Source organism: Mytilus edulis, chromosome 1 (genome assembly GCF_963676685.1).
Source record: "Mytilus edulis chromosome 1, xbMytEdul2.2, whole genome shotgun sequence".
Lineage (NCBI taxonomy): Eukaryota > Metazoa > Mollusca > Bivalvia > Mytilida > Mytilidae > Mytilus > Mytilus edulis.
In genome coordinates, this window is record NC_092344.1 from 70,280,546 (window position 1) to 70,308,454 (window position 27,909).

The 27,909-nt window shown below is 31.8% G+C and overlaps 2 protein-coding genes across 2 annotated transcripts in view; both read right to left on the reverse strand.

Moving 5' to 3' along the window:
* LOC139488366 (receptor-type tyrosine-protein phosphatase epsilon-like) overlaps positions 1-27,909 on the reverse strand; it is a 99,773-nt gene that overhangs the window by 17,947 nt on the left and 53,917 nt on the right. The window contains exons 2-8 of the mRNA XM_071273904.1: positions 11,322-11,465; positions 10,636-10,770; positions 7,855-7,998; positions 7,202-7,291; positions 3,570-3,681; positions 1,597-1,664; positions 413-669 (exon numbers count right to left, since the gene is read on the reverse strand). Coding sequence (XP_071130005.1) covers positions 413-669; positions 1,597-1,664; positions 3,570-3,681; positions 7,202-7,291; positions 7,855-7,998; positions 10,636-10,770; positions 11,322-11,403 — 888 coding nt within the window. The 5' untranslated portion in view covers positions 11,404-11,465. The remainder of the gene's footprint in view (positions 1-412; positions 670-1,596; positions 1,665-3,569; positions 3,682-7,201; positions 7,292-7,854; positions 7,999-10,635; positions 10,771-11,321; positions 11,466-27,909) is intronic.
* LOC139520648 (uncharacterized) lies at positions 11,606-21,101 on the reverse strand. Its single transcript, XM_071313484.1, has 5 exons — positions 20,885-21,101; positions 18,679-18,852; positions 15,548-15,745; positions 12,910-13,044; positions 11,606-11,781 (listed from the first exon to the last, which is right to left on the reverse strand). Exons 1-5 carry the CDS (start codon positions 21,099-21,101, stop codon positions 11,606-11,608), a joined length of 900 nt encoding a protein of 299 aa, XP_071169585.1.

Genomic DNA, 27,909 nt, shown 5'->3' on the forward strand with positions numbered 1-27,909 from the left:
ACTATCTTTCACTTCCGCAAAGTTCATAAGTATATCAACAGCGTTAAATACTTTATTTGTAATACGCTTCTGAAGAAATGATTCTCTGAATTAAATCTTATGTGTTGAATAGCAATTTAAGCTTAAATGTGCTATACTTAGGAGTTTAACCCAAGACAAGAGTCACATCTATGATAATATATAGAAATACGGGATACCATCTTGAAACGATTAGATCATGCAACATGTTGAATAAACATACGACTCCGGGTGCGGATTGTTCACGATGAATTGAAGACCCTTGATGTCATTCGACTGTTTTCTACTCTGTGGTCGAGATGTTTTCTCTTTGACACATTCCCAATTTCCATTCTCAATTTTATAAAATATACTTTTTGCATTAAAAACGTAAAAGATTCACGCAATTATTTACCTCATACTCTTTCTTGAAACCATCGTCTATCTGGTTCTCAATTATAGCCTTCTTCAGGTTTTCAATCTGTATCTGGTACATAGATATATCGAGTTTGCTTGTTACATTAGAGTACACATTTTCATCGCCAATTTCGTCTATCTGTAGATCGGTATCTTCTCTGTCTTTCAGGGTAAAAGTCACATCTTCCGTATCTACTTTATCATCTATATTCACATTTGCATATTCATTTCCATTACCGTTTTGTTTTTGTAAACCTAACAATATATTGAAATGTGATGTGAAGACAGTAAGTTTATCTGCATATAAGAAGGATATTCCCTACATGCAGTTTTTGTACATTAACATGTTATGTTCAAATTATTTTTCCTAGAATCTTCTTTTAAAATAAATTGATGATAAGGGAAACAAGAATTGCGGTCAACCATTGACGAATTACTGTAAAAGACATAAACACTGAGCTTTAAATAAACCATACAACCTGTTGATTAACTGCGTAGCCAAGGACAGAAGTTCAATTCACGTTACACCGAATTAAAATATTATCGTTGATGACGTTTTACATATTAAGACATTTGTACATAACACGAATGAAAGAAACTGAATGACACCAGTCGCATAATGCAAGTTTAAATTTTATGATTAAATTTCCCTACACAGATGATTGATTGCTAAATATATATTTTATAATCCAGTCGCATATTGAATGTTAAAACTATATCATTGATATGCGTTGATAAAGCTTCATGACATAGAGTATCATTTTGTAAACTCTTTGTTGTTTTCTGCTCATTGGTCGAGTTGTTGTGTCTCTTTGACACATTCCTCGATTTGATTCTCTATTTTTAGTAATTAAATGAAATTACAAAAAAAAAAATGATCATCAGTTCATATGGATTTGCTGAGCTTACAACATAACAAGTGACAAAAAAACCCGAAAAATTACAGAAATGTCATGCAGTGTCTTGCTCATGACAATTAAAATCATGTAATGTTCTTTTCTAGCAACACAGTACATGCCTTATTCTCCAAATGTACCTGTCCGGTTTATCATGGAAACGTAAGATAACTGAATAAAGTATCAACGCCTGTTCCATATTACTTTTGGTTAAAGTTCAAGATGTTCTTTCTTTTGTTAATAAGAAACTAAGTGTGTGAAAATACTTTGAAAAAAGTTTGCTCACTCATGGAAGTCTGACTGCTTGATTTCTTCCGGTGTACATATTTATCTTTTGTAGACATTAATCTACGTCTACAAAAATAAAATACTAGTAGAAAACACGTTATATGTATAATTAGTTTGATTTCCTTGATAAATTTGAAAACATTCATACCACATCATCTTATACTTATATAATACATTGCTGGATCTGTTTAATCAGTAATACAATATAAATAAGAAGATGAGGTAGGAGTGCAAATGATACAACTCCCCAACCAAGTCACAAAGTATAAACATTAGAAAGGATAACATATTAATCAATATAGGTCAAAGTACGGCCTTCAACACGAACATTGGCTCACGTCGAACAGCAAACTATAAAGGGCCCCACAATGACTATTTTCCCGTTTTTAGTTAAAGTTCAGCGAATAACACTGGAAAAAAATTCTGTGACATACCCCTTTTTATGTTCCTTGACTATAATATTCTTTCGTTTTGTTTCCTTGACGTTGTCTGTTTTGAATTACTTATGATTATTGTTTATTCATTTAAAATTGTTTTTGTATGTCTTTAATTAGTTAGACATCATACAAATGAATAAACAAACGATCAAGTACTCCATAAGCGAACTTCAAAATGACGTTTGACTCAACAAATGGAATGTAAATTTTACAACAAGGTAGTGAAGCATGGGAATCAAATACAACTGGAATATTTACAGATCTGTTATCGCCCTCTTAAAACCACAATGGTTAAACGATGTTAACAGACCTGGTTCTTCGTTAATATGGATCAAAAAGATCCAACGACTCATTGGTAGGGTTATGGCCCTTCAAAAAATTAACCGATGTCGGTTGGCCACTAAAACTCAAAAACTGTAAGTGGTAGCCACCTAGGATCCTCACCAATGATAATCAATTAACGTGACTATGAAAACTGACCTACGGTCAAAGGTCAAGGTCATGACCTAGATTTTGACCTTAGCTTGTTATCGGCTTTACTCAATAATTGTAAAAGATGGCTGATAAAATGTGACAAAGAAAATGTGTGTCTTTGTGACATCTACATTTGTTATGTTGGGTCCAAAATTATTGGACCAACTATTATGGATCTTGGGCACCAAAACTGTTTTTCGGGTCCGAAATGATGATTTTTTGTTTATAACTCAAAAGAGGTTAGAGATAGAAAGAAACTTTGAAATGCAGAAATGTTCAGCATAATAAGATTTATAAAATGAGGTCAAGGTCAGAGGTCAAAGTTCCTAGCAACGACATAAAACCCCTTAGCAACCATATATTTTTAAACTTAGAAGGCTATGAATAATATAACAATGAAATTTTTAATACTTGAAATGACATTTTTGTCCATAGCAACGACATATAAGTCCTTAGCAATCACTTTATTTTTTAACTTGAAAGACTATGAATAGAACATTTGACATTTTTAATACTGGAAGTGATATTTTTATCCTTAGGAATGATTTTTGTCCATAACAACCACTTGTTATGAACATAAAAGTCCTTAGTAACCATATATTTTTTAACTAAGAAGGCTATCAATAAAAGAAAAAAGGATAGACCTTTCAATTGTTCATGAACAATTGACTTTTTAATCATTTATATGTTATTTGTTTATAAACTTTTCGTTCCATACATATATGCATTGCTTTTTTTATTCACAAACATTTATTAAGACTTTAATTCTAATTTTCAAAACTGTTGTTTGTATTTTGTTCTTTTTTCAGCCATAGCTTTATCGGTTTGTCTTTGAATTGTGAGTTTAAATGTCACTTTGGATTCTTCGTTATGATTTAAAAAATCAAACTTGTCCATTTGTGTTAGCGACAAAAAAGTAAACATAGACACAGACAAATTAGTATATGATTAAATCAATCAAAATATGATACCTGCTATTGATCACTTCAAGCGAATAAATAGTCAGTGTTATTTGCTGTAAAATACTTACATGAGAAATTTAAGTATTATTACAACTTACTTGTAAACTATAAATACCACCACCAATAAGATCACAACTAATATTACCGCAGAAACACCTCCACCTATAGCAGCTGTGTTCGACGGCTCTTCTATTCGCGATTCAGATCCATCTGTAATAATGAAAAAAAATATTGTCCGTTCAATAAAATCATGAAATTTAGACAAACCTATTGACTAACGCAACATACCATACTTAAATATAGATTTATGTACAAACACTCTTCATTACCAATATCTTCAATTGTATCAAAATCAAATAGTTCCAATGGTAAATGAAAAAAATGATGTAGTATAGACTCGTTCGTGATAATGGTACTTTCGATGGCAATTTAAGGCTAAGAAGATGTTGAAATTTACATATTTGCACTCACAATGTTATTTAACATACAAGTATACAGACTGTCGGCTTTCCAATGGGAACCAATTGTGCCCCTCTTCTTGCCGACTTGTTTCTTTATTATAATGAGGCTGACTTCATACAGGAACTTTTTAGGAAGAAAGATAAGAAGTAAGCAATATCCTTAACTCTACTTTCCGCTATATAGATGATGTTCTCTCACTAAATAATTCAAAATTTGGTGACTATATTGAACGCATCTATCCAATCGAACTAGAGATAAAGGATACAACAGATACAGTTAAGTCGGCCTCATATCTTGACTTAAATCTAGAAATTAACAATAAGGGTCGGTTGAAATCATAACTTTACGACAAAAGAGATGATTTCAGCTTTCCAATTGTAAACTTTTCATTTCTTGGTAGCAACATTCAAGCAGCACCTGTATACGAGGTATATATCTCCCAATTGATACGATATTCCCGTGCTTGTATTTCCTATCATGATTTTCTTGATAGAGGGTTGCTGCTCACAAGGAAGCTTTTATACCAAGAGTTCCAAATGGTGAAGTTGAAATCATCCCTTCGTAAATTTTACGGACACCATCACGAGTTGGTTGGCCGTTATGAAATAACCGTTTCACAGATGACATCGGATAAAAAGTAAAATCACAAAAATACTGAACTCAGAGGAAAATCAATTTGAAAAGTCCATAATCACATGGCAAAATCAAAAAACAAAACGCATCAAAAACGAATGGACAAGAACTGTCATATTCCTGACTTGGTACAGGCATTTTCAAATGTAGAAAATGGTGGATTAAACCTGGTTCTATAGCGCTAACCCTCTCACTTTAATAACAGTCTCATCAAATTCCGCTACATTTACATGATGCGTTAAATAAACAGTCACAATTAATAAAATAGTCAAAATATGGGAACATCAGTCATCACCGTATAACAACTTAACAGGACACAAAAACATCTACTATCTACGAACACATGGATTGATTTGAGTGTCTGACGTCAGAAAAATTATATACGTCACATAAATTTGTCGTTCAATGTGCATACAAACAATTTTAAATTCTATATAGACAATGTACGTATACAGGGTTAAAAAATCAAAAGTATGTAAGAATAAATTAAAGAAATAGACCGAGATTCAAACTAGTCCAAAAGTTATACATAGAATTTATGAGAATCCAAAACTTTTAAAAGAAACAATTTAACAGGACACAAAAACATCTACTGTCTAAGAACACATGGATTGATTTGAGTGTCTGACGTCAGAAAAATTATATACGTCACATAAATTTGTCGTTCAATGTGAATACAAACAATTTTAAAATTTTCATAGGCAATGTACGCATACAGGGTTAAAAAATCAAAAGTATGTAAGAATAAATTACAGAAATAGACCGAGATTCAAACTAGTCCAAAAGTTATACATAGAATTTATGAGAATCCAAAAATTGTTAATTCCACTACGCCATTGATTGATTTTGACGTTTGTGGTTCAACATATATAGTAATTCATAATAGAAATATATCATAATGACATATGACATATTATAGACAAATATCATACTGACGGGATCTTTTAAAGTACAGAGTCACGTTATAAGCACAAAAGAAATACAAAGAGTCACATATACAAAACAAATCACCAAAAAATGAAAGCCAATACAAACACATTGACGAGATGTATAAGTACCGAGCCACGTCAAACGGATATCACATAAAACCATTCAACAGTAAAAGTAATCTTAATAATAGAACAAAAACAAATAAAAGAACAATAAAGCATGTTGTTAAGATGATACACAACATCAGTACGCAAAATTTATACATCAAGACCATCGTGTATTATTTGAGATATTATCGGATATGTTCCTCACGTAGTAACTACAATCCTCTTCCCTTTCATGAATGTGACCTACCGAATTAGACTATTTACCGGATTTGTTATAACATGAGAAACACGACGGGTGCCACATGTGGAGAAGGATCTGCTTATCCTTCCGGAGCTCTTGAGATCACCCCCAGTTTTTGGTGGGGTTCGTGTTGCTTATTCTTTAGTTTTATATGTTGTGTCATGTGTACTTTGTTTGTCTGTTTGTCTTTTTTCATTTTTAGCCGTGGTGTTGTCAGTTGATTTCCGATTTATGAGTTTGACTGTCCCTCTGGTATCTTTCGTCCCTCTTTTGTAGTGATTAATATAGTAACAAAAAATCGTCAGAAAATCCCCAGATCCATATTTATGGATTTATAATCGGATTTAAAATTAAGGCTGCCTGTAGTAATTTAGTTTCATATTACATATACGAAGCTTTAAATCTTGATGCAAAAATGTAGAACAAAATGTCAATCAAAATGTTATTTTTCTTAACTTATCTGTTATAAACAATAATATAACGTGTGTAAATTGACAAATTGCATAATTGTTTTTGACTTTATCAAAGTTTACTTATCATACTTTCCTTTTTTGTATATTAAAACGTAAGTGAACGCTCTCTTATATCCCAGAAAAAAAGTATTTTCTCGAGTATTGGAGGTCTTGGAATCTATCCTAGTCTAGAGCAAACCATTGTTTATAAAATGTATTTTTCATGCTTTTAAGATAGTTAGGCATTAAGGAGTTAAATCTGATTGACAATTATGTGTCCTAGTGAGATTATATTTTCACCTGGAGATATTTAACATGCAAGTTTAAAATCAAAGACAACGTGTCTAACCGGTAAGGATGACGGCATATGAACTTCATTTCTTAATATTTTTGTCCAGATTTTACAATTTATATGTATTATTGATCAATCATAATAAAAACCCACCGTCAAGTCTATTCCAAAGGATCATATGATGTGAATATATATTGATATTTCTCTTCGATTGAATTTTGCAGATATTTCCGCTTAATCTTGCATGCAAAGCGGTATTTCAATATAATACTCAAGTATGTTAAAGGGAGGCAAAAGATACCAAAAGAACATTAAAACTTATGAACAAAGTTGTTTCGTCTGTAGTGTGGTTCTCGATAATATTATGCCTCCATCAGGAACTCGGAAGACAAAACATTTCAAAGCCGGGTATGTATTAACATTTAAAAGTGTATGAACAAAAAGTAACCATAATACTATGCATAGCTATACTGTTGATCACTTGATTCTCGGTAAGTTTATCATGTTCATTGTTAATTCAATAATTGTTATATCAATATTAAAGATAGAATGATTAGATCGGATTAGCATGAGCACAAATTTCTTGTTAAATTTCATATATTGAACAAATTACCTTCACATATTCCAGCAAATATGTCGCACGTTCCAGTCAAACAATTACACTTTCCGGTGCAGTTCTTACCAAAATGTCCATCGTCACAGGCTAGTAAAATAATTAAACAAATATTTGGATATGTCAACAAAGTAACGGATATTCTTGATTATCAAGAAAGTATAAAAAAGTGTTAACAATTGATAAACAGTGTGCCTGTCTTGCTCAAATGATGTTAAATGTATTTGAGCTAGTTTAAGTAGTATAAGTTTTAATTGTTTAAAAAGTATGTTTATCAAATATTTGTAGTGATTCTACTATCCTCATGTTAATTATGTATAACAAATTCTTCTACATTTGAATAACTAGTCACCCAATTCAACTAAACATTTTATATTGTTTGCAATGTTTCAAAAGTACAAACAGATCCCAAACAGAAAAAATTGTTTTTCAAAGTGTTCTATCTTTTTTTAACTATAAATCATTTGTCTTTAACTTATAGCTCATGGTAAGTTCAAATTCGGAGATATGGCAATCGATTAAAAGAGGACAAGATGGTGGTTACGATAATTAAAACATATGCATGGATTAATACACTTATAAGCCGAGGAAACGATGGTGGATTGACTCACAGGAAAGAATAAAGAAAGTTTTATATAAAATATTTTACGTACTTTTATTGCAGTATTTGTCGTATAGATAACCAGGTTTACATCCAGTCGTGTTTTTACATAATCCTTCAATGGAGTCACACATAGAAGATATACATCCTATACAGACATTGTCACAATTTTGACCAAACGTACCACTGTTACATTCTGAAATATAGCGTAGAAATAATGGTACATGTGTATGTAACTTGAAAACAACAAATGAATATCTTGCCAACCTAAATCGTGAATTCTATAAAAAGTCAGAGGAAAATTCAAAACGGAAAGTCCGTAATCAAAGGCAAAATCAAATGATAAAACACACCAAACGAATGGACAACAACTGTCATATTCTTGAATTGGTACAGGCATTTACAAATGTAGAAAATGGTGGATTGAATCTGGTTTTAAAGCGCTAAACTTGAATGACAGTCGCATCAAATTCCGTCATATCTACAACGATGTCTGAACAAAACAGACACAATAGGTAAAATAGTCAAAATATGTTTAATAATAACTTGTTTTATAAAGTATACGGTATATATTTTTTTTGAAAGAAATTCAAAATATTATACAGTACAACAACTGCAAATTATTTCAGGTCGTAATTTTGCGGACAGATTGTTTATCCAAAATAATATGTAACTGGAAATGTAGTAACGCGCATAAATGCAATAAGTAATATGTATAACATAAATAAAACATCAAACCAGTCTAAAATTGTATATTAAACAAAACAACTATTTCAATCGAAAGAATATGTCCAGATTAAGTGTGAGCTTAACTGAGTAATTGATTCATGGTCAATATGTAAAGTTGATTATTTTTTCTTTCATCTTCGGTAGGTATTTTTTTCACAATTTCAAAACTGATTGTTTCAATAGGTTTATATGTGTTTAATGATATAACTCCTTTGATTCATTGGTTTTCGTTTACTTAATGAGAAAAAAAGATTAAAATACAGGACACGTAGTTGACCGGGACACATAATGGAATAAGGAAACGGTACATATTTTTCCACTTTTGGAGAAATAATTTATCGATAATAATAATAAATTGATAAAATTGCATTACTGAACAATTTTTGAACTGGAAACAGAATCTTTGAGAACGTGTTTGCAGAAAACCAACAGTCTGTCCACATATCAACGAACAAAAAAATATATGCCTACCTTGTTATAAAAACAAGTGTTGCGCAGTTTTTGTTTTGCCATTGAATGCATACTCACAAATCCAAATCCTATCAAGCCTTTGCTGTATGAGTTCAGAAGTAAATACGTTGTGATAATTCGCTATTTTAGCGACTGTAATCACATTTTTAAATTGAAGAATGAATTGCCAACTGAAATAATGTGTGCCAAAATTTAGCTGCAACGCATTCCGATGATATAATCAAAATTCATTTTGATTATCAGAAACCGTTCGAAATGATTTAATTTGGAAGTGTAAATTATGTTACAACACAAAATTAGAGATTTGATACGATTGCCAACTTTGCCAAATGACGCAAATTTAAGCAACAATAGATCATTGTACGCCCTTCAACAATGACAACATACCGTACGAAATAGTCAATCATACAAGGCTCCAACACGCCAAAATAGGTTATACTAAAAAAAATGGCCAATGATCAAATATTTAACAAAAACAAATATGACGGGCAAAAAGAACGACAAACACAAAAATGCAGGCTACTGATTTGGGAGATGCACAAATATAGAATGTTGAATATTGAAGATGTTTGTGTGCCCATCCCTCACCTAACCTTGGAGAGTAGTGTTACAGCACTCCTTTAGAATAAACTGCTAAATTCAGATGAAAATGGCATGACAAATTAGTTCCACAATCGGCAAACAAAACAACTAACATGATATAAAACAAAACATCAAGTAATGATAAAAAGCAAACAGATACTCGTGAGAGGCATATGCGTCCTGTAACGTTCTCTCTTCTACTAAAATTTACTTAATACTCGACAAAATGAATTTAACTGGTTCATTCCTACAAGACGCACGTGGTCAATTTATATATTTTTTCATATAAATATATAGTGAATCAGACATTAAATCATTTCGAATGGAATATGTATTTCTTTTGTGTTCGTCTATTTGTCTGAAAATGGTGATTGGGAATTTGTGAATGGGCTTATGATGGTAAAACATGGATATTTCCTTTTTGAAAATAAAAATTGTACTCAAGTTTTCTAAGACGAAAAAAGGAAACATCAGCTTAAACTGCACCCGGTGTAATATATTTTTTAGATTAGGATTTATATCGTTTACCTTAATTACGAGTCATCAAAAAATTTCAGAGAGATGAAGGTGGATAAAAACTTGTCTCTCACTCGCGTATTACAAAAGTTTGAATGGTCTTACAATATACTGCGTGGAGCTTTATTATATGACTGATGTGAAGTTTGGACTTGTTTAAAAGGACTAATATTATCATTCAGACTAACAACGTCAATTTCCTGAGCTTTTCCTAAATGTTCAATTGGAACCTACATGAAAACATGATAATAACTCATATGTATGTTTCAAAATTATTATGCAACAACAACGTTTCAACGTTTTAGGTAAATCCTGAAACGCACGATTCAAAGCAGTCGAATAAGTCAGTTCTGTATTTTCTAATTTAAAATGATAAAAAAACAAATGTTCCGTTTTAACAAAGAGATATGTCTGTACTGATTTGTCAATATGTTTATATAAAATGGTACTGAGCCTTACTGTGACATTTTGGAAAATATTTTGTTCACAAATAATTTGAAAATCTGAGTATTTTTCTATTTTGGATGATTCTTACCTTTATTACATGATTTACCATGGAATCCCGCCTCACACCCTCCAGGTGGACATATTCCATCCGACGTGCTGCAAGGTGCACTAAGACAGTAACATGTCTGTGCACAACCAATACCAAAGTCTCCATCGTCACAGGCTGAGGTAAAATAAAGCGTAGTTTTCAAAATTAAAAAATTTAAAATTCTAAAATATTCTTTTATAAAAACTTTCTATTTGTACACCAATTTCCTATCAATAGTTTCAATCGACTGTTTGAAACAAACGACAAAAGCGATTGTCTCTTGTGTTGTAATGGTTTACCACGTTTGATATTTTTACCGAGTGATCTTTACAAAACTGGTTTAGATATACCCTGCATCACTGACGTAAAAACCTGCTGATAGCAGCTTGATGTTTGTCATATCCGTACCAATGGTAAATTATATTTACTGTTCTTTCATTTTAATCCATCTTTGAATCAAATCACTATCCGTGTACATTCCAATGTCTACGCTAATTCAGAAAAGACAAAAAATGCCTATATTCATGGCGAACTACAACAAAATCATTAGGAGTTTAAAGTTAATTATGAGCATATCACACACCTGTATTTCCATGTTTACTAAATATACGATGTCTTCGATTTACAATAAGCATTTATTCTTTAAAAAAAATTGTCACAGTTTTGATATACTAAACTTTACTTACATATGTCGCATTTTACGGTGTGTTCATAACCAGGATTACAACTAGTGGTGTTATCACACAACCCACTAATATGATGACACATACTTGATACACATCCCTGACAAAATCCAGTACAATTTCTCCCAAACTGTCCTACAGGACACGCTGAAAATATGTATACAAATTTTAACATCAAAATATATCTATAAATATGAAACAGAACACTATATTCTGTGAGTCGAAAAATTAATTTATATGTACTTATAAGATACATTTCTGCGGTCGAGATTTGTATCAAAATGTAATCAAATAGATTGTTTCTTGGAAAATAAAAACAACATACTTTGTGAACAATTGAATCCCCGCCATCCATCCTTGCATCCACCAATGCATTTGCCTGTGACGTGGTTGCATGTAGTATTCCAACAGTTTGCTGAACACTCTTCAAGACAATCTTTGCCATATAAACCATTATTGCATTCTGTAAGATAAAATGTACTACATAGAAATTTATATGTTACACTTATAGAATAAAAATAATAAACTAGATACAATTTGACGAAAAATTTTGTTGTTCGTCTTCCCCATTCATAATACTTCCTTCTTGTGTACTTTTCAAATGATAAATATCCGAGAAAGACAGAAAAGAAACTGAACATCAACAGATGATTAACAATGCATAGACAACTAAATATTAAGCAACGCAGACTTAACAGGTAATAAACTTAAGAACTTCTCAAACTGTAAAGTAGCTTGTATACTCTAATAAATTTATTCATGATCTCACATCAAATATAAGAAAAAAGAAACAAAAACTAATGTTTATGTATGTTCTAAAATCGAAAGTTTCTCAGACTTTTTAGTGTTAAAAAAAGATTTGAGTGCTAAAAAATTCTGACCTATTCCTTTTTCCACTTGAATCAATGCTAAAACTGTTCTGAATTTGCAGTCAAATAAAAGTTTGTGCACCATAAAGAAAGCGTCACAAACAACCGAAGGTAATGAAACCAAGTATATCGTTGATTGTGTTATGTGTGCTTTTGAAATATGCTGGTTGACTTTATTGTAATGAATTGATACAACGGTACTACAATCTTATTTTCCATTTGTCAAAACTGCTGGTAGACTAGCCCATTTGTAAATATTTCGGGAGTAAATAATGTTACGCTTTGAATCATATGATTTTACATATCTCGAAAAAGTATGAATACAATGAGGCCAAAAAAAAAAAAAAAAAATTTTAAATAGAAAAATCCAAAAAAATAAATAGGCGTTATTCCGAAATGTACAGCGTAAACTGGTACCGAGTTTGAAAAAACTTTACGATTGATTAAACGCAAACAATAAAGATTTGGTTACAGTCCCTGAAATTGGTTGAGCTATATATTTGAACATCATCACGGTGAGAAATGAACTATAAAGTGTTAATATTTTTATAAATGTACTTAACATTTGTCATGAGGTTAAGATCATTTTCTTTATTCGCTTCTTTTATGGTAAAGGAATGATTCAAAATACAGTTGTGCTGATTTCTACAATAGTTAGACTAACAAATTATATAACCTACTCAACGCTATAAATGTATAAGTAAAACATATGATGTTTTTACCTTTGTCACATTTTACATCAGTCCACCCATTCATACAACCAAGTATACAAATCCCGCTTTCAAGGTCACATGGTCCATTACAATTTTTGGGGCACGTTGTTTTACAGAGCGGACCATAATGTGAAGGTGGACAACCTATAACAAAAAAAATATAGTCGTAATAATGGTTTAACCAAATTGATGGCACAATGTATATCACATTATAATAGATTCTTTCTGAGCAAATTTATTAATTACTCATACCGTATAATAGAAGTTGAACTTTCAGCTTTTGATGCTGACCTTAACAGCAAGAATAAAAGTAGAACCTACAAGAGTCAGATGATATTCGAGCTGATAATCAGTAAAATATCAGTATCCCTGCACATGTGCATTGACATCGTAAACGGTTGAGGTTTACAATGCAAACCTTTGATATTAAGTGAGATAGTGAACGATGATATAAGGTTTTCACTGAATTAACCTACAAACACCGAAAGTCGGCTTGATAAGTTCTTCTCCCACGTTGTATTGTCAGCGATTGATTTTATTTCGCAACGAATACGAATGAAGGCTAGAATTAGCCTTTGGATCATTATAGTGTATTAAATAGAGGAGGATATGAGACTCTTCAAGGTGGATTCCTGAGGAGTAGTTGCCCTACCAAATTCTTGAGAAGAAATTTAGCTTACATAGGGATGTCAAAACCCAAACACCATTAACTTTTGAAGGAAACCCTCAACGTCGTGTTGACATTAGGAATTTTTGCAATTTAAGAAGAATCGTTGCCACAGCAGGAGACAGAACTTTAAATAGCAGTAGTTTGTTTTTTAATCAAAATTTACTATATTTGAGAAATATGTAAGAACAGTCTTTAAAATGTAGTTAAGAGTTTATGAAAAAAACAGAATATCAATACAAATAAGAATGAAAATGGGTAATGTGTCAAAGACATAAAAACTCGACCAAAGAGCAGACAACAGCAAAATTCCACCAATGGGTCCTCAATGTAGCGAGAAACTCCTGCACCCGGAAGTGTGCTTCAGCTGGCCCCTTAACAAAAATGCATACTAGTTCATTGATAATGAACGTCATACTTAACTCCGAAATATACACAAAAAACTTACATTAAATATCATACATGACTACCAAAGGCCAGAGGTTTAATATTTTTTTGAGATCTCAACAATCCCCTATACCTCTAGCCAATGTAGAAAAAAACAAACACACAACAATACGCACAGTAAAAAACGCAGCTGGTGTGTGCAATGGGCGATCAGACTGAGTATGCAGCATCAATATAACAAATTAAATACATGTTTAAACATTCATAAATTAAAAAAATATAAAATTGAGAATGAAAATGGGGAATGTGTCAAATAGACAACAACCCGACCAAAGAGCAGACAACAGCAACATTCCACCAATGGGTCCTCAATGCAGCGAGAAACTCCTGCACCCGGAGGTGTGCTTCAGCTGGCCCCTTAACAAAAATGTATACTAGTTCATTGATAATGAACGTCATACTTAACTCCGAAATATACACAAAAAACATACATTAAATATCATACAAGACTACCAAAGGCCAGAGGTTTAACATGTTTTTTGAGATCTCAACAATCCCCTATACCTCTAGCCAATGTAGAAAAAAAGAAACACACAACAATACGCCCAGTAAAAAACGCATCTGGTGTGTGCAACGGGCGGTCAGACTGAGTATGCAGCATCAATATAATAAATTAAATACATATTTAAACATTCATAAATTAAAAAAATATAAAATTGAGAATGAAAATGGAGAATGTGTCAAATAGACAACAACCCGACCAAAGAGCAGACAACAGCCGAAGGCCTTCAATGCAGAGAGAAACTCCCGCACCAGGAGGTGTGCTCCAGATGGCCCCTAAACAAAATGTATACTAGTTCAGTGATAATGAACGTCATACTAAACTTCGAAATATACACAAGAAACTCAAATAAAAAAACATACAAGACTAACAAAGGCTAGAGGCTCCTGACTTGGATGCAGCGAGGTTAAACATGCTTTTGAGATCTCAATCCTCCCCCTATACCTCTAGGCAATGTAGTAAAAAAACACAACAATACGCACAGTAAAACTCAGTTCAAAAGAAGTCCGAGTCCGATGTCAGAATAGGTAACAAAAGAAACTAAACAAAATGATAAAGATACATAAATTATCAAATGACTACTATAGCAGTTACTGACATGCCAGCTACAGACCTCAATTAAACTTGAAAGATTATGTCTCATCATATGAATATCAAGTACAACCCCTCCAATAAGGGGGCAAATATTATACCATCATAAAATATATGAGAACATAACCCTTATTATGCCAACAACTGGTTTCTGATAATGTGTTTATTTCCGATGCAAAGACCCTATAAGTGAATTAATATTAAAGCCAAAATATGCAACCTTTAATGACCTAACAACAGTATCGTTACCATATCCCTTCTTATTAAATAGTCTGTTTAAAGGTTTTGTTAGCTTTTGAGGTGAATGTCGACATTTTTGTGCTTTGTAAAGAATATTATCATAAACAATTGGATAAAAATACCTGGACGTAAGACTTCCTAAACGTTTCAAATGTTAATATAAAGCCATTTCAAAACGTTTTACATGTAAAAGCACGCACCTATAATCCCAATTTCACATAGCTCAAGTTCTGTAACTGGACTGTGAACTGGAGGTACATAAGTTAGGAACCTAAAAACGGCGTCAAAGTAGATATCAGTAGGTAGATGTGTCCCATTGTATAAAACTGTTCCACTAGTCCAGGTATTGCTAGTATTTGAAGCGTAAACAGTATGATAACCATCTGTTGTTGTGCCATCTAAAAACGGTAGAATAAATGCTTAATTTTAGTTTCACAATATAAACTTATTGATATAGGAGATAACCGTATAAAATAATTTTAGTTTACCAAAGTGAAAAATGACAACGACAACCACTGAACTGCAGGCTTCTGAATTGGGACAGACACAAACACAATGTGTCTTTTTAAATAAAATGTGTGAGCCCTAAACACCGTTAGTCAGGGACCGTGTTGCTAAAACAAACAAACAAACAAACATTAAAAATAAGATATAAATCGCTTTCCTGGATAGATCAGCACAAATATATATAAGAAAAAAACACAAACATAAAACTAATAAGACACAAGGCACCGGTTTAAAGAAATTCGCAAAAATAAAATGGACGCTAGTTCAAAACCAGTTATAACGGATAAATATATCAAGTTCTACCCCTCTCTACAGTATCAATCAGTACACATATATCGGATTTAGTATAAAGACGTCACCAATAGTCTTAGAAACCTTGTTGTAATGCCAACACATATGTAAACAGTTTCGACAGAATATAGGACAATGTGGGCTCATAAATAGACATATGTAGTTGTCATTTGATTAGAACAAATCAATTTCAGTAGCGATACTAACATTATTTAAGATTTTATTACGTTGCTTACTTGATAACATTTAAGAATAAGTATATAAAGAAACCAGTTTTACAATACTAGTGGCGTATGTTGATATTAATTTCTTTTCAGTGATGCTTTAGGCCAAATTATTCAAAAATAAAAAAGCCTAAAAAGTGTTAAAAAGCTAATAAAACCAACTAAATCATAAAAAGTATTTTGATCATTCCATGTTTTGTTGCCTTGTGGCTTCACAACTTTCTATGTGTATTCAAATATGTATAAGCCTGGTAATGAAGCAGACCGACAATACCACCTTTTCATTACAATCAATGAGATGACATAAGAATTTTTTTCAATTTTGTAAAATGTTTTGTTCACGCATCGTTTTCAATATAAAGGAATTTGATGTGACTGTCATATAAGTGAGAGGTTTAGCTAGCTATACAATCAGGTTCACTTCCCCATTTCAGATAAGAAAATGCCTGTATCAAACCAGGAACATGACAGTCGTTATCCATTCGTTTGATGTGTTTGGGCGTTTGATTTTGCAATTTGATAAGGGACTTTCCTTTTTTAATTTTCGTCGGAGTTCAGTACTGTTGTGATTTTACTTTTTACACAGATATATTATGATATGAAGATCACTATTCTCTTTTTATTTTCGAAAATAGAATAGAAGCTCCTTACAAATCGTGTTTGGCACACCTTTTTGGAATTTTGGGTCCTCAATTATCTTCAACTTTGTACTAATTTTGGCTTTCAAACATTTTTGATCTGAGCGTCACTGATGAGTTTTATGTAGACGAAACGCGCGTCTGGCGTATACAATTATAAGCCTGGTACCTTTGATAACTAATTAAATAACCAGACCCAAATAATATTTTCTTACAAAACCCACTTTATAAGGCTTCAGTCTACATATGTATCCACATGTCGGCGATAACCATGATGATAGCTAGTTTTGTTTGACATGATTGCTTACTTTTGGTTATCAAACATATCAATAAAATGAAACAAAATAAATCTGACGTGTTTTATAAATTGTGCGGGCAGTTAAAAAAATGTACCAATAATTTAAATCTATCATTTTAACAAAATTATCAATTGATTATTTAAGTGTATATAAGCAATAATGGTACATGTTTTGTTTATATATAAAACAACGCTATATTCTGAAATGGAGGCAGGTACACTTCACAGGACAAGACTTTTAAATCTAGGTTCGACAAAACACCAAAAAAAAAATTGACTAATTGATGTTTGCTTATGCCGATTCAGCGAAATATACATCTATATGCTTTAATTTAGTTGACTGTCATCAGGTTTATACATGTAAATACCTTTACGTATTTTAATTGCAAGATAGATAGTGTTGATCGTACACATTTTGTATTTAGCGGGTATAATTGAGCTTTATTCTTGATAAAAGCAGACGATCAACAATGTCTTTTTTATATATCTTTTTTTTAAATGTGAAACAATCTAAAGCAAACTCCGATATAAATCATTTGTTTGTTTACTCTTTTTTTTTAACAGACCTACACATTGATTTTAGTTTCATTTGTAGTGCATATCGTAATGAGTGATTTTTTTTATTATTTTAAATCCCTTCAAAACAGCACATGATTAAAGTCTTGCAATCAGTCATTGGAATGATATTGCAACATCAATGTACTATAATAATTTTATAATAATAATGTATATTGATATCATTTTTATGATTTTATGAAGGTTCATTGTGGTGGTTTATACGGGTGCAAAATTAAAAATAAATTGAAAATAATTTTATCAGTTGATTTAAATTCATCATTTTGAGAACAAAAGTAGGTGTTTTGTTTTTAAAGTAATGACAGTAATGACAAGAAACTAATATTTTGATATTGTTGACTGGTTTATGCATCCAACGTGCATTGTGTCAATGTTGTCTGTTAGCAAGTGTCTTGGAATATCTTATATATTATGTCAGTCTTCACAGTTTTCAATAAATCGTAAGAAAGGTCAAATGATTCATTATTATGTTTTACTTCTACAAGTATCACCAAATTTCATCGGTATTAAAAGTCGTGAAATGAGTTAACGACAAATCAAACTTTGATTGGGAATGCAGTACAAGTTTCATTACCTTATGCAACATATATAATCATATTTAAAATCATTCAGGAAATTGGTAAAACAGTCTTTTAAATACCCAAAGACAGTGTATATGAAGGTGATATTAAAAACAAAAACTTTAAACACTAATAATTAAAAGCATGATACATGTATATACCTTTATTTTTAAAAACGTTTCCCGATGTAAATATCTGAAAGGCATAATATCGTATGTTTTTTTTAAAGTTACATACCTGCTAAAATGATATACATTCCTGTAACAATACTTTTCTCCTTAAGGTCAACATGAAATCTTACATTAGGTCCGGTGGTTTTGACACATGTTGTTTCAATTCCATCATTTGCTAGACCATCATCTGTACTACCACTTGGAACCTGCCCGACATGACCATCATATGCTATGTTATCTATGATAAAAATGAATACCAAGCTGAGTCAAATTCATGTTTTTATATGACAATAAAATGAGAAAATAGATATACGAAATATATGTCAATTTAGATAGAAAACTTAAATTTAAACATGCAAGTTTGTTTTGAGAAGAAACAAATTCTGGCAAATCTTTACTAAAACATATATTTTTGTATTTGAAACTGACGTTAGTATACAAGACAGGAGTTTCTGGACTAATTTTGGTCGATAATTTTTTTGACTTCAAAAGTATTGCAATCCAAATACAGAAACGGTTGTTAGGATAAAAAAAAACTAAGCAGAATAGCAAAAACCATATAGAAAGATGAAATCTGTTACTTAAAATTGAAAAAGACAAAAACAATATTCAAACTATTTTTATTGTTCACTTTGCCGGTTGATGTTTCAACCCTAGGTTCGATAAGAGTCAAAAAATATCATGTATAACAAGCAGACCACGTAAGATCATTTGTCACGCGGCGTATTACTTAAAATCGCATAGAAGTTTCATCAAGGTAAGATAAATGAGTAACCTTAAATTTAAAAAAAAAATGCTAAATATAGAATTTCCTTAATCACAAAGTATGAATATTGTTTAAATACCATTACTTACACTTGTTACAATACCTTCCTGTTCGACTTTCCTTACAACCGTTGGTACAGACTGCAGTATCTTTATTGCAAATATCATTCAAACAGTTTTTAGGGTTACACCCCCAAACACAAGAACCATTTCCAGGGTAACAATGTCGCTCTATACAATTTTCGGCACACAAATACTGGCAAGTACTTCCCCAACTACTCTTTTCACATCCTAGAAAATTTCAAGTTCTAGTGTACGTAAATAACGATTGATATCAATAAATGATCTTTATATAACAATATATTACAACTGCAACGGATTGTAAAATATTGTACATACAATGCTTTTCTTTATATGTATCTTTCATTTAAAGATCGAGACACAAAAACGATTTGTGTTTAAAAAATTATGTTACAGAGATCTGGTTCATTACGATACTTAAAAAATGAATTTTAGTTTCCCCCACCCATATTTTATAAAACAAAGTGAAATAACAAAACTACAGAACCCCGGAGAAAATAATGAACGGATATTTTCATAGTGTGTCTTTCTATGTTGTGATGTTACACTACTGTTTCAGATAAGGGTGAAGGTTTGGTACCATTAAAACGAATCTAAATATGTTCAGTAGTTGTCGTTTGTTGATGTGGCTCATAAGTGATTTCTCGTTTCCCGTTGTTTTTTTTATATATATAAATCAGACCGTTGGTGTTCCCGTTTGAATTGTTTAACACTTGTCTAGTATTTTCTTGGCCCTTTATAGCTTGCTGTTTGGTGTGAGCCAAGGACTCCGTGTTAAAGACCGTACTTTTACCTTCTAATGGTTTACTTTTATAAATTGTGTCTTGGGTGTAAGGTTGTATTCATTGGCATTCATACCACATCTTCTAATATCTAGTCAATAAGCAAATGTCAAAATCAAAAGGTCAAACAGATCAAACAAATGGATAACAACTGTCATACTTCTGAATTTGTACAGGCCTTTTCTTATGTAGAAAATGGTGGATAAAACCTGGTTTTATTGCTAGATAAACCTCTTACTTATATGACAGTCACATACCCTTCCATTTTATTGACAACGACGTGTGGAAAATAAACGGACATAATATGTAAATATGTAAAAAAAAATCGTGGTACAAATTCACACTATCTTATGCTAATGTGGCCCAATATAGTTTCTTCTCCCTATGCTCTTATTGCTTAATGCACTTTTCCGTTTATCTTACTTTTGAACATTCAAACCAGTTTTTTTCTATGCTTTATTTCAAACGAAGCTCACATAGATCACAGCCAACATTTGTTGAATCATAAACTTTAAAAATAACCTGAAAAGCTGTAACCGATAAACATGTGAAAATTATAGATAAGCACAGCTAAGTACTGAAATGAACTTGAGCCTGTGTTATAGAAGATCACGTATCTGTACACATCACTATTAAACCTACCATTAATGGCAACGTAACATAACTCAACAACAGGTCCATCAACGCGACCATTTGATTCTGTAGATCCTTTATCATCGTAATAAATGACATATTTTCCAAGTTCATAACAAGGAATTGTTTGTGTGATGTTTGGAAGACCAGGACCATCTTCATAACAGAGATAACTGTCATGTTGAATAGTTGATGTGTTGGACACATATAATTTAAATCCATCCATTCGACGAGCTACTGTAATTACAATGAAACTAGTATAAGTTCGAACGTACTAAAACAATCAGTGTAAAGGTGTCTGTCAATATTTATACATTTATGACAATTTATTAATAATTATGCTGGTCTATTATTTTACGTTAAATTTCATTTCAATTGAAATCTTTTTGTCTATAGATTCAGTACGAGTTCGAGGCCCAAACATGGAAAATCAGAGTAAAACATCCAAGACCACAAGAGATGACCTCTGATTACTAATTAAAATCTATAGATACATTGTAGTTTAAAGAGATTAAACCCTGGAAAACAATTTCTGTCACAATGATATTTCGATTAAACAATTTAAATTATTATTAACACAGGACATGGGTAAAATCTCTTTATTTTTACTGTGCTATAATCTGGCAAAGGTTGCATTAACTACCTCAGATATATTGCACAGTTAAAAGTACTCTTACTTTAAGGGGCGGACCCGGAATTGGTGTAATTCCCCAAAAAATAAAAAATATCACCGAGTGTAGCGATCGAGACTAAAAAACAATTTTTGACGATTTTATGCTAAAACATGATATATTTTCCAATCAAACGGTGGTATATAAAATATTTATAATTATTTTGGGTTCGAATTTAATGAGGATCATATTTAAGTTTGTATCAAAACATCGTGAGGAGTATACACAGATCAATCAGATTTTGTTTTGATGCTACATGTCTTCAAAAATTAATACTGTAACAGTAGAATTGGAAGGGGAGATGGGGAGAGTTAAAGATTGAAAAGTGAAACATTTTTTTTCTGCTTACTTAATATTTTTGATTTAGGTACATCTCTACATGGGAAAGTCGACTATTAATATATTTTACCTATGGATAGGCGACCTCTCAATTGATAGAAACAAGTGTCTCTGTACATCTCTCATCGGTCAATCTTCCTCTAAGCATATTATTGAGGAAAAGAAAGACAAGGGATTGGAGAGTGAAATAACTAAATAATCATTCAGTTAACGCACTCCTCTAAAAATAACCGAATTAACTCACTAGAAGATCAAATGAAAGTTTACCATTAATGTTACAATATACAATACACAATAACCATTTTAGGTATGATTTTTCATACACAGATTTAAAAGTACAACAAACGGAATTAAAACTGTAGGAGATGTAGGTTACACACCAATTAGAAAGCAACCTCCGACACGAACACATTAAGGACATTAAGAAGGCAACATATGGGTCATTTTCAAAAGATGTCGAATTTTCAGTACACCCATGCTAAAATTTTTATTTCTAATGGAAATTTCAGTTTTAATGGTTTAAATGAAAGCTTGTCGGATTTGTGATTCAGAACATTAGAATAAACACACTATACCTATTTTGATAAGTTTAAACTGCATTTAAGTCCGATTTTGGGGGTATTTGTGTGCGTACATTGTCAGAAAAACACATTTCAAATGATTTTTTTCCGATTTTTTGATCGCCTTGATATCTGCAAAAGGGACTTTTTAAGAACGTTTATTATAATTCTAACGCAAAATCGTAGCTTCTTTATCATTATATGTAACAGATTATCTACAAACTAAATTCAATCAGCGTACAGGAGGTTCGTGTCTATCCTGTTACCGCTACTTAAATCAGTCGTTAAATTATTCTCCCTATGAATATCGAATCAGTCAGTGTTGATTTCAAAAATGCAAAGTAATCTTTACATTTAAAACGCCTCGTTTCTTGAACGACAGTGTAGAGTCTGAAAAAAGAAATTTCAAGACATTTAGTGAAAAAAATAGAGCGTACTTTTTTTCATGTCTATGCTGTTACCAACCATTTTGATTAATTACACTAACAGTATGGTTGTAAAAAGTGCAATTACGTGTTGGAAACCAAATTCACAATAGAAAACCATAATCACTTCAGCAAAGGGAGTAGTTATTTCACAACAGCAATCAAAAACGAAGAAATTTGTCTATCCTGTTATGTATATCCTGTTACTATGGTGGCTATGGTTACAGTAACAGGATAGACAATTATAGACAAAAACGTCGTTAAATTTTTTATCTTAACATGTAGGTGGAAAACGAATGAAATATTTCATTGTTTGAACTCATCTTTAAGGTTATAACGTCTTACTCTTCCCACTTAAGTATTTGCAGGTGCAATACTGATATCGGGACGATAGACAAAAAGGTAACAGGATAGACTTTTATATAGTGATATATCAGAAACGTACGTTCCTGTTACCAAAGAAATAAAGAGAAAAGTAAATTAACTTATGAGGGATTTATTTGATGATGGGTTTATTTGAAAGGGTGAAAAAAGGCCGAACAATATAAATTGCTATCTTAGACTTGCATAACTGGTGGTAATTTTTCAACCTTTGAAAACCAATTCATAGAGCCATTTTTCAGTACAACCTAGAAAATTGGCAAATAATCTATTATTTTACAGAATGAATATATATAGAAGTTTATTCTCTTGAAAACCTTAACATAAAACAAGCTTAACATTTTATCTAAACCTTTTCTTAATAACCCAAAATTTCTTTTGAAAATGGTAACAGGATAGACAAAATATTGTACCATCGATCAAAAAAAATTTCAAGATATTCTTGTATGACATCGTTAAGATTGCATCTTTTGATATGTTGTTCTTAAAGTACTGTTTGTTTTGATTTGCTTATGTAGAGGGTTGTTTGAATAAGTAACGTTTAATAAATTTTTCAATTTCAAAATTCGACATTTTTTGAAAATGACCCATATAGTATAGGTTTCATCAATAGATGTGTCTACACGCAATATGGCCTCTTTTTGGTAAAAATCATCATTATCCTGCTGACCATTATTTGTAGTATTCAATTTAATAGGCAGAAATGAGAAACATAATTGAGTATTTTGTAAAAAAAGAAATTAAAGAGCAATAAGTTCATTACGGGTGTCGACTAACAATTATGATCATTTGACTTATATGTAGATCGTGATTTGCTCATCCTATTTGTTATTTCAGGTTTCTGTCTAGTATCTACTTTAACTTTTGAGATAATAGGCATATATGAACAAAAAGTTGTAAAATTCGTCTTTTAAGGGCAACAACTCATTTTTTTTTTATGTCAAAAGACACAACGTAGATCTAATCGTACTTGTAGATTGATGCTTTTTCTGTGTTTATGGTGGTTTTTAAGAAATTAGACAGTTACAATTTTTGACATGTAGTTTCAAATGAGGTGATCTTTGTAAAAAGGTTAGCGGCCGACGACGACAGACGACTGACAACAAATAATGGAAAAAGGACACACGGAAAAAATCAAACGTTAGCGTTACATAATCTACCAACGGAACAGATGGAAAACAACTGTCATATTCCTGACTTGGTACAGACATTTTCATAGGAACCTGGTATTATAGTTTTATAAACTTGCCACTTGTGTGACAATTGTTGATAGTTCTATTATACTGAAATTGTTTTAGAAACCATAAAAGAGGGACAAAAGATACCAGAGGGACAGTCAAACTCATAAATCGAAAATAAACGGACAACGCCATGGCTAAAAATGAAAAAAAGACAAACAGACAAACAATAGCACACATGACACAACATAGAAAACTAAAGAATAAGCAACACGAACCTCACCAAAAACTAGGGGTGATCTCAGGTGCTCCGGAAGGGTAAGCATATCCTGCTACACATGTTCCACATAACCGACATTCAGTGGTGGTTGTTGGATAATGTATGACTATAATATTTGCCTTTTTGTAAAATATTTTGGCTATAAACTAGGCTGCTAGTTTCGCATTTGTCTTGTTGGGGGCCTTTTGCAGTCGACTATACAGTATTGGTATTCTCATTGTTGAAGGCCGTATGATTGTTTTAAATTGCTAACATCCATTTAGATACATGTCTCATTGGTAATCATACAAAATCTGGGTTTTTTTTTGTTTTTTTTATTATTATTATAAGATATTGTAACAATAATTGGGATACAGTAGCCAAAACTGTTCAAGCATACATCACATACATTAAAACAACTGACTATATAGAAACGCTTTTCTTGGTTACCCTTCTTCCTTGGCTACCTTTTAGCAGGAACGCACAAAGCCAGATATTAAGAGAGCTTAGCATATATTAGTACCGAACACTTTTTAGAAAATGTAATGATAAATCCATCTTACTTTAACTTTACCCGCGGGAATTGGTGTCCTTTTTTCTTAATCATTTAAGCAATGGCATGAACTTCGATTATTGTGGTTTTTTTTTTATTTTCTGTTTAAAAATTTCAAAATAATTTATAAATAATACTAAGGAATGCATCTTTCGAATGTATATCTTAATAGCCTATATAGTGCAATAAAAGTTGCAACAATGAATGATTATACAAAGTCATGTACTAAAATGGTTAAAATTTTGATAAAAAAAACTTAATCACAGATTAACGAGTAGAAACGGTAACAATAAACTTATCGTAGATACATGTAAATACAAATTAGAGAGAAACAATATAAAATACGAATTAGAGAGAACCAGGATTAAAATTTGATTGCCAGACGCACGTTTCGTCTACAAAAAACTCAGGAGTGACGCTGGAATAAAACAGTTAGTGTACATATATGAAAAAGCCCACAAACCCTAAAAAACGTCTCCCAGCGCCTGAATCGCTCAATTGATATTTATTGGGTTTTTTTTTGTTTATCTTTTTAGTGGCATTTTGGTACGTCTTCTTATAATGATTATTTTACTGTTCACACTTTATACCCATCTATTGCAGCTAGTATTTTGATTTGTATGACACATCGGCCATGTTGACTTGAGGCTATTATTTTGCTGACTTTTTATCTTTTTATTGTTTCTCTCTAATTTGTATTTACAGACTGAATTTAACAAATGAGAACAAAATGAGAGAAATAGATAAAAATTATTGAGAGGTAATATCTCGATTTTCTGGCTTTATTAAAGACCAATTGGGGGCCTTCGGTTGTTTTCTGATCTTGTCATGATGACTGATTTTTATATTTTAAACTGTTAAACAGCTTTGTTGTTATTTCTAACAATCTATTATATTATATTAAATAGTTATCAAAAGTACCAGGATTATAATTTTATACGCCAGACGCGCGTTTCGTCTACATAAGACTCATCAGTGACGCTCAGATCAAAATAGTTAAAAAGCCAAATCAACACAAAGTTGAAGTGCCGCTGCCTTTCTAGTGCTAGAGTCGGCCACCAGAGATCACAGGTTCACATAGAAATAAAACATTGCAATTGTCGCTAACAACCTAAGCCCAATCACCAACAAACATAGTATGCATCGTCAATAACTAACAATATAGCACATATGCACATTCCAGGCAAATTTTGATGAGAACCGGCACTGAAAAACTTATTAAGCACCGCAAAAAAAACCAACTTAACCGAAACCACCAACAACAGCAACCTGATATAGCACCGTCACAGACAACCTTAGATAAAAACAAGGTTAAATATGATTATTAAATTTTTTTACTAACTTTCAATTAAATTGAGAATGGAAATGGGGAATGTGTCAAAGAGACAACAACTCGACCATCAAGCAGAAAACGGCCGAAGGCCACCAATGGTTTTTCAACACAGCTAGAAAATCCAGTACCCAGAAGCGTGTATCAGCTGGCCCCTAAACAAAAATGCGTACTAGGTCAGTGAAAATGAGCGTCGCTTCAAACTCCGAAATATATAAATGAACCAAAATCAAAAATCTTACAAGACTAACAAAGGCCAGAGGCTCCTGACTTGGGACAGTGGGGTTAAACGTGTTTTGAGATATCTCAATCCTCCCCCTATACCTCTAGCCAATGTAGACAGAACAAACACACAGCAACACGCACAGTAAAACTCAGCTTAAAAGTGTTTGGTTGTAAACAACATACAGGTTTTACTTCTATTAAAATTTGCCACTTTCCAATTTTGTCAACCCAACAATCCATGGGTTCTGTTGTGGTTTTACTCTTGTATTTCCAACTGATGATAATGACAAAGCTTTATACACCGTAATGTTGATAGTGTTTGTAAACATAGATTAGTCTTCATCAATAAAAATTGGTGTCGACTATAAATTCATTAGTAGATCATTAGAAGAGTTTTGTTTGAGTTTGTATTCTAATTGATTAACTACATAGACAAAATATAGAGGAAGAAGGTGAAACAAACATTCCTAACATACACAAATCTACCGTGTTTTAATGATCGCACCTTGAAACTACAGCCAAAATAATAAATTGTATTTTTTTTCAACATTGGACATCTGACTAACATCTACTGCTTATCATCAATAATTTAAAAAAGACAGAAGTTGTCTATAAAAAAATCGAAACCGGAATAGCATCTTTAACGGGGCACTGAGATATATAAAAAATCTGAAGTTAATTTTTTTGGTTCAATCCATAATGAAAGTTAAATAGTGAAATAATAATTAGCTTTTACCTGCCAGTAGAGTTCAATTTTCTCAAATAAAGCTAAGACACATTGATGATGAATTATCCACTTGCAAGTGAATAATTCGGCCTCATTGAATCCATATTTCTTCTACAATACTTACGCCTATAGGCTACCCTACTCTATACGCATAAGACTAATAAAAACCAAACTAAAGTTCAAATTGAATTCCCACACGACAGTGCCATGTGCTGATTTTAATTGAACATTATGATACATAATATCACAACGACAAAATATAGTCCGTACATTGTACTTTATAAATACTACTGAAATCAAAACATTAAATATAACATCAAATATATTCACATAAGCAAGATGAACATTTTAACTGGGAAACACGTCTAATCGAGTCGGCCCTGTCG